At 46.4% G+C, this 9,198-nt stretch overlaps 1 protein-coding gene across 1 annotated transcript; it reads right to left on the bottom strand.

The window, feature by feature from the left end:
• Positions 1 to 862: 862 nt before the first annotated feature.
• LOC120436309 (rho guanine nucleotide exchange factor 37-like) lies at positions 863 to 3,964 on the bottom strand. The gene is made up of 4 exons (XM_039607086.1): positions 3,752 to 3,964; positions 2,907 to 3,069; positions 2,546 to 2,715; positions 863 to 1,153 (listed from the first exon to the last, which is right to left on the bottom strand). Exons 1-4 carry the CDS (start codon positions 3,962 to 3,964, stop codon positions 863 to 865), a joined length of 837 nt encoding a protein of 278 aa, XP_039463020.1.
• Positions 3,965 to 9,198: the final 5,234 nt, after the last annotated feature.

Below are 9,198 nucleotides of genomic sequence, written 5' to 3'. Positions count from 1 at the left end.
TGAGAGCCAATCAGGAGGCTCAGAGATGCTTTCAAATGATTCTGACCCAAAAGTGCGGGAATCAAGAAATGCTGCTGCAGCTTTAGTCCGGCCGAGCAAACGCCACAGACGTGACCCGCACTCCCTGAGCCGTATCCATAGCAACAAGCATCGTCAGGTGAAGGTGAATGCAGGAGGAGGTTATTCTGTCCTGACCCATTTCACTCCTACGTAAAACTCTGGATTCAAAGCACAACGAAATTTAAATCCGCTCATAGGCAAAGCAGAAACTGCCGCTGTCCTTCGCCCCTCTCCCAGCTCCTCCTCCTCCTGCTGAGTCTTGTTCTTCCTCGGCCTCGGAGACGTGTCACATTCACATCACATTACTCAGTCTGAGATGATGAGAGTGCCGTGTACCCGTCAGCTCTGCTGCAGGTGAAGAGGGTTCACACACACACACACACACACACACACGTTACAGTTAGCTTGAGAGAGCTCACACCCTGCATGTATGCAGCATCACTCTGAGGTTCATGGGAAATGAGCGCTTCACCGTACAGCAGCCATGAAAATCGTCCTTCATCTTAAAAACAGCTTTGTGTCATCGCCGCACACCGAACGTCGTCCAAACGTTCAGGCTGTTTGAGGTGACACGCCGTCAGAGCTACATGGCGTTACAGACGCCATCTTTGAAGAGCGTTCTTGGATGATTCTTGGAGATCACTGCAGACCAGTAAACCTTCATTATTAAAGCTAAAGTCAGTAAACTTCATTTGCTGCTCCTGAAGCTTCGCTCCTGTGTACGCTGCACAGGAAGCGGAAGCAGGAAACGTCACAGGAGAAACTTTACACTTCCAGTCGTAAACAGGATAAAGTGGCAGGATTAACACTGAGACTGTAAACAGCTGATCCCGGGAGGCTCTTCCATCCATCCTCTCATCGACACCAGCTGCAGTTTCCACCCCCTAAAGCCAGGGTTCGGGGGCAGCCCCGCTCCCACGGGCATGATTGCCAGGTAGTTGGAGGGCACGTAGCCTCTCTGACCTCTGACCTCCACCAGGCTCCACTCGGGGCTCCCTCGTTTGTCGTGAGGCTCCAGGACACGAACGGGTTCTCCGGCCCAGAAGGAAACTTCGTGTTTGGATCTGGCCGTGAAGTCGTAGGCGCCCACAACCTGGAAACATTAAAAAAAAGCAGCATTTAACGGTCTCCGCCTCCACACCGTCCTGGCTGTCAGGAGGACCAAACATCATCAGCGTTACAGAGTCAATCTGTGATTAAGCTCCACTCAGTCGCTCCTTTCATACCTGCAGACTGCACACAGGAAACAGAGGCAGGAAGCGACAGCGTCTTCCCTGACGGCGTTTAAATGGTCAGAACGACACTGCGAGTCGCAGATGTTTCCAGCTGCAGAGGCTGATATAGCAGCATTACACACATCAGTGTGTCATCAGCCCACACACACACACACACACACACACACTCTCGGCTGTAAACACCAGCGTGGGGTCGTTACTACCACCCGACCCGGCTTTTTCTAACGAACCGTGCTCAACAGCAGCGGCGCTGCGACTGTAACATCAACGACCACGACAGCGTCTGCAGGCGACACGCCTTCACTTCAGCACGAGGGCGAGGAGAGATGCTGAGGAGACTTCTGCTGCACACACTGCAGCTCGGCGCTTATTTTGCACTGAATTACGCTCAGAGAAGTGCGACGCATCAACACGAAGACAAGAAGAAGTACTCCGAGCACACGTCGTCACGTGTAAGACGAGGGTAGCACAGAACACATCTTCTTCCACCGTTTAAGAAACAATCAGCTGATGATGGTATAAAAACCGTGGGTTTGAGAGACAGAAGGACAGCGTGTGAGGACAGGTGGACACAGGCCTGCTGCTGGAGACGTGTGCATGCACTGGCACAAAGCAGATCTTTCCATGAACGCCTCACAGAATACCCACGGGCTGTGGGTGGAACAGGATTGCATCTGTCATTCTTACTGATCACTACAAACGTGTGCAAACACTGAATGAAAACGTGAAGCTTCCTTGGATGCTGTGTTGGAGCATCAGCAGCGTGTCGTAGGAGCCCACAGCGTGTGACCGAGTCAGATCCACGTGAAGGCTGTTACTGGGTGGGCCAAACACTGTAAACACTGACAGCTGCCTGTCTTTAAATCACCTGCTCAGGTAGAGCCGCTCTGTGTCACATTACTGTTACGCTCCATCAAGCAGCGTATCAACGCCTACGAGGATGTGACAGCGTCGCATTTGCTGTGCACAACAACAAATTCAGTCTTACTGTCGTGACCAGAGCCGTCCTCTGTGCCGCTGCATGCTGGGACGGCCAGTAACAGGTGGAGCTGGACGCTGTCAAGGTGGAGAGGAGGATGTTGTCCAAGATAAGGACATGTTATTTAATTAGTTCAGTCTGTTCTTATTATCTCGGGGCGACTTATTAAAGTATTCTGACTGCAGCTGGATGATCACCCTGCAGTCCTGCGCTGGTGGACAGCACGCGGCCTCCGTCTCCTGGACAGTCCAGTGCAGAGGAATTCAATTGCCTGGAAGCAGGGCTGACTCATGGGCAGTGGGGCATTGCCTGCCGGGCTGTAGGAGTGTCTTCTGTGTGCGGTCACGTCTTCTGCCAGGCTCGGGTGTGGTGAGGGGGGCGGGTCGTCTGTTGGCTGGTGATAGCGAATGAGTTTCGAGGCAGCAGCGTAGCCTCGCTTCCCTGCGTGAAGACGTAAATATAGTTTAACATTTATTTGTTCACAGTGTCAGACCAACCCGGTGTGCCCTCACAGAGCGATCCCATTGGCTGCTCGTCTGTTTCAGTTGTAATAACAGCGGCTTGCCAGCAGATGGCGCCACAGTTCTTCCTCTCAGGTTTTAGTGCAAACGTCATAAAACCTGAAGTCTCACCTCCTGCATCGACCAGCCACCTCCTTCTGTCTCCACGGCTGTCGGCCTCGCTGATCACCGCCACCAGCTCGCCCTTAGTCAAGTTCAGGTCCAGGTCCCAGGTGCCCACGACCGTGCTCATCACCTGGAAGATCTTTCCAGAGCCGTGCTTATCCGTTAGCTGCTTCAGACGCGAGCAGACGTCAGATCTCAGAGAGGGCCCGGGCTGCTGAATTACTCAGACATGTTCAAATTTACCTGGAAGGTGTTCAGAAATGAAAACAATGACTCAGAAGGAGACACTTCTGGTTCTGCAGCTGCAAAGTTGCAGAACCAGAAGTGGCACATTCTGGCGTCCTCGTCTCTGACTCGTTATCGCCCGCGAATGACATATGATGATGATTCGCCACATTCTTCAGCCAGAACCTTGTATTGTAACCTCCAGCTAAATGTGACGTGACTGGAACATCAGATCTTTACTGGGACCAGCAGCTGAACCAGTTCACACGAAACACGCGGCAGAACAGGAAATACAGGTGGCGAACGATGCTCGAAGCTCACACAGCAAACTCCGCCCACCGAACACCGACAATCTCAGGAAACTGAAGCTCAGACTGGGAGCGTTGGTGTGACACCGTGGCGTCGGTGTGGTTAAATATTCGGAAAAGGATGTTTACTGGATGATAAAATCACTGTTATATTTTTTACTCTGACCTCTCAGCAGTAACCAATCAGCTCAAAGCAAACATGTCTGAGGTCAGCTGAGTGGTCCACTGTCACCCATAGTGCTCTGTAGCTTACAGTGTAAAGCGCCCTGAGGTGGTTTGCTGCTGTATAAATGAATGAAAGCCGATCTGAACACTAACCTGGGCATCCGGCGCGTTGAGCTTGTCCTCCAGCATTCGACATAAATGCTGCAGCCTCCTCGCGCCTTCCAGCACCGAAGACTCCCAGAATGCACCAGGAGAAAGGCTGCTGTGAGGGAGCTGCAGGGAGACACGTGAAGGATGAGCACAGATATCCAACGTGTTTTCGTGCATCAGCCTGTCTGTAAGGAAGCTGTGAAACAGCTGCTCCATGTCTGCTGCGAGATCTCTGTCAGGAGCAGCGTGTTCAACGTCCTGTCAGGAGGAGAGGGGAGTAGAGGCAAAAAGCAAAAAAGCTGTAGCTATATTACTACTGTCGCTCTTACAAAAGAGGAAGAGGAAGAACTAAAAACTCTTCCATCGACCCTGTGGTCCCGAAATGCCACAGATGTCGGTCTAATTAAAAACCAAGAACCTGTTAAAGTGAAAACAATCTCATCTTTCAGACCTATTAAGCCACAATACCCCCTGAGCCCACAACAGCGAGAAGGTATTAGATCTGTAATAGCTGACATGTTGAAGGCAGGAATCTTAACCCAGAGCAAAACAACAACATGCAACACACCTATATTTCCAGTGAAAAAAGCAAACACAGGAAAGTATAGGTCGGTGCATGATCTTAGAGCTATTAATGAAATCACTGAAACAATTCCACCAGTTGTTGCAAATCCACACACTATTTTGAACCAGATAACACCAAAAGAACAATGGTTCTCAGTGATAGACCTATCTAATGCCTTTTTCTCAGTGCCTCTGCATCCAGACTCACAAGACCTGTTTGGATTCACATATGAGGGTCAGAAATACACCTACACACGCCTGCCACAAGGGTTTCAGAACAGCCCGACTCTGTATGCAGAAGCACTGGAAAAATCGATGTCAACATGTACCTACTGTATGTGGATGACATTTTGATAACAGGACACACACAGGAAGATTGTAAACAAAACACTCTTGCAGTGCTTAGACATCTAGCACAGGAGGGACACAAAGTGTCTATGACCAAATTACAACTGTGGAGCCCATCAGTTGTGTATTTGGGACATACACTGTCAGGGGAAGGAAAACAGCTGTTAAACAAAAGGAAAGAAGCAATACAGAATGCACCACAGCCAGAAACAAAACAGCAGATGATGAGCTTTCTAGGGTTGTCTAATTTTTGTAGAGCATGGATTCCAGAGTTTGCATTATATGCACAGCCTTTACAAAATTTGATTTACGGAAAAAATCTAGCGTTAAAGGATAAAATAACTTGGACACCCGAAACTGTAAAAGCATTTGAACAGTTGAAAGCTATTTTACAAACAAATGTTGTTCTCGCTCTGCCTGATTATGACAAACCGTTTTATCTCAGTGTAGATGGAAATGCAGGTGTTGGGAAATCAGTTTTACCCCGGTTCTTTATTATTCCTCGGGCCTTCAGAGATGCACCGGACCCAGTAGTCATTTTTACAAGAACTTTATTCATCTTAATCTTTACTCATTCCTTATTCTTTATTTATCTTCATTTAAGCATGCACTTCTAGAAGGGAAGACGAGGCCGGTGTCCCTCTGAAACAATCTTCACCCCTTTGTTAGTTCCACCCAGCTTTATAGGAGCGACCCCATCATAAATCCCCATGTGTGCTGCAAACTCTGTGTCTGTGTCTATGTGAGTGCTCGTGAGTGAGTGTGCATGTGGATGTGTGAGTAACAGTTAAAACACTGTGGGTGTGTGTCTCTTCCTAGGGGCCATAATACCATCTCCCTCCAAACCACAGTTATCAAGTTACAAATGTTGAGACCCCCACACAGGTATCCTCTGGGGAATTTCCACTCAGCATTAACTCCTCTTTGTCTTACTTTCACAGTTCAACTGGGAGGGTCTCCTAAGATCTACTCCTAAGTTCATGACACAGTCAGGCCTTTATTTATATCCAGGGCAGTGTCAGTGTCTCTACCATAATTCTACATTCTATATTAACACATTTCTAAACTCTAAAGGAAACTAAACATTCCTACATGTCTAAACTCTAAAATAAGCTAAACATTCCTACACAGGCTACATGAAAGCAGACCCTGTAGCTGCAGCATTGCCAACTTGTGTGCAAGCCTGTGCAGCCGCAGCAGAGGCCGTTCAAAAATGTTCTGATATAGTGCTAGGACACAAGCTTATACTACGAGTGCCACACGCAGTAGCTTCTATACTCCTGCAAGGACAGTTGCCATTTGTAACACATGCTCGACAACTGTCCTATGTAGGCGTATTGTTATCCCAATCTAACATAGAAATTGTGCGTTGCGGTCAGTTGAACCCTGGCACTTTATTGCCGAGTGAACTTGACGGAAAGTCACACTGTTGCATAAACAAGTTAAATGAGGAAACGAAACCACGTGTTGATATTTATAGCATGCCACAAATAGATTATACAGACATCTTTGTAGATGGTTCTGCGTCTAAAGGTGTTGATGGGAAAAACAAAGTAGGATATGCAGTAACCACAGAGACTGAGGTGATAGAAGCAAAGCCACTATCATCTGCGCACTCCGCTCAGAGTGCAGAACTTATAGCAGTAATAAGAGCATGCGAGTTACATAAAGACAAAAGTATAAACATTCATACAGACAGTCAATATGTTTTCTCAGCAGTACATCATTTTGCTAAGATATGGAGCAACAGAGGAATGGTGACCTCAAGCGGAACGCCAGTACAACATGCTGAACTATTAAAGAAACTCTTATTAGCAGTACTATTGCCGAAACAACTAGCATTGTGTAAATGTGCAGCACATCAAAAGGATGACACACATATAACACGAGGAAACAATTTTGCAGACCAAACCGCTAAATTAGCAGCACAACAGAAGATGCATGCATTAGCTATGACAGAAATTAAAAACATACCACTTGAAGTATTAAAAAGTGAACAGAAAACCGCACACCAGACAGAACAGAAGCAATGGTTGAAACATGGAGCACAGTTAGACACAGATGATATAATGAAAATCGCAGCATTAGTGACACATGGCTCGACGCATCTGTCAACTGGAGGGATGATGTCTCTAGTACGCGATTAATTTTGAAAATTCAGCAAAAGAATTCATAAGAACGTGCATGATATGTCAAAAACATAACGCTCAAGGGAGCTTAAGACCAAAAAGAGGTCATTTCCCTACTCCGCCACATCCTTTTCACACCATTCACATGGATTTCATAGAACTGAATGAATGCCAAGGATCAAAATATGCATTGGTCATTGTTGATGTGTTCTCTAAATGGCCAGAAATATACCCAGTAAAGAAAGCGGAAAGTGTCTATGTAATCACTTCATTCCAACTTATGGCATCCCAAGTTTGATCCGATCAGATAATGGCACACACTTCGTGAATGAAGTCATAGAAAATGTATCACAAGTTCTAGGTAGAAAGAAATAACGGTACAATTAAACAAAGGTTAAGAAAAGTAATGGAAGACACTAAGAAACCGTGGCCAGAATGTTTATCCTTAGTGAAACTTTGGATGAGAATATCAAAGGGAAGTGGCCCTATGTCACCTTTTGAGATAATACACGGGAGACCCTTCCCTTTACCAATAACTAGTGAACCACTTTTGAAGTCTGCCAGAGAAATGACGATAGCCGACTGGATGGCCCAACTTTTTCAGAACAAGGAAATAGTATTGAACAATAAACTGCCAGACGATGTGTCTCCAATCTCTTGCAGGCTACAACCTGGTGACTGGATCCTGGTCCGAGAGCTGAACAGGAAGTCTTGGAGTGAGCCGAGGTGGAAAGGGCCGTACCAAGTCCTGATTGTGACCCCCACTGCTTGCAAGATAGCAGAGCGCCCATCGTGGATCCACCAAAGCCACTGTAAAAAAGTGAGTGACAGCCTGAACTAGAGACGCCGACGCCCCTACTCTCTGGTAATCTAATAGGTGAAGGAAGGGCTGATCGGGTATATCCCGCCCTTTTTCTTCTTGCCTTTAGTCTACTTATCAGAGGGGTCAGGTGCGCCAGGTCGACATGAAGAAGCTGTTCCTCGCCACACTTGCTCTTGTATGTGTATCATGTTTAAAGCACTAACAGGAAATTGCAGCGACAGAGACATGGTGTTTTTAAAGGCAGCTACACCGATTCTCATCTCTGACCACACCTTCAAAGTGACTGACGCAGTATGGGGTAGTGATGTGCCTGAAGAATTTAAACACTGGTCCACTGGAACCAAAGTACTTTTGGCCCTTTTCCCCTGGGTGGGAACAGCAAAGAACACATTACGCTTAGAAACATTAGACTATCGTTTCGGTTTGTTTTTGAATGCTTCTTGCAAAATAAATAAAGCGCAGAATGAAGAGATAGATGCACTCAGAATTTCAGTAATGCAACACAGGGTCGCTTTAGATATTCTTTTGGCGGAAAAAAGGCGGGCTATGTGTTCCGTTTAACACCACTTGTTGTACTTACATTCCAGATAATGTACATTCTAGCAACATGACTGATGCACTTAAAAATGTTCAACAAGCACGGGTAGCAGATTGGACCGCTAGCAAACCAGACCGGATGGGCTGGCTGATGAGCGGATCCTGGAAGGCCCTGTTGATTAAAGGCCTGATATTTGTTGGAATGCTTTTATTATTGTTTCTTATTTTCATCACATGTATTATCCCATGTATCAGAGAAATGATCTCTAGGATGCTTAACCATTCGATTGCAGCATATGTAAATGTACCTCCGGAGGACGACGACGATGATGATGATGATAAAAGTGTGGATAAATACTGATCTGAACACACATAATGATGACTAGACTGAAAATGCAAAATGCAAGTGGTCATGTTCTGATAAAACCTGTGTGATTCATATACAGTTTAAATTTGCTAAAACAGGAGGGATATTGTTAAAGGAAACTTGCATTCTTCTATTACTGTCTGTACTCTCATAGTGTTTAGCTTCATTTAAACTTAGTGTGTGTGTATGACATGAGGACTATGATTGAAACCATAGGGAGGAAGCTGCACAAATGAAAGTAGAAATGTTCAAGGCCACGTATAGATATGGCCAACGAACTCACCGAACTCACGTATCTTCAGTCTCCATATCTTAAGTCTCCATATTGGGAGTTGTTTTTCATACTTTGTATGCTCCGCCTAAGAATATGATACAAGCTTTTGCCTATATAATAAAGAACACACAGATGCCTCGGCGCGGATCCTCCGTGACACGTCTTGTACACGTTGCTGTGTGGAGACTGTGTCGGGGCATCGCCCATGTACATGTAAAAAGCGCTGAGTCTGTGTTTCTTGCCTCCTGAGTTTTCTCTTAACATTCCTCTTCCTGTCATCTCCTCGTCCACACACATGCCTTCAAGACGCAGCTTACAATTGGAGAGCAAGACATCATCGGTTGCCACAAACAATGCAGTGTCTTTCTGCCTCTGTCATTCTCTTTGGTTTGTTTGAGTGTTTGGTTT

This window comes from Oreochromis aureus, linkage group 23 (assembly GCF_013358895.1).
Source record: "Oreochromis aureus strain Israel breed Guangdong linkage group 23, ZZ_aureus, whole genome shotgun sequence".
NCBI classification, from domain to species: Eukaryota; Metazoa; Chordata; class Actinopteri; order Cichliformes; family Cichlidae; genus Oreochromis; species Oreochromis aureus.
The sequence above is the reverse complement of the archived record's forward strand: the minus strand, read 5'-3'. Positions and strand labels throughout refer to the sequence as shown.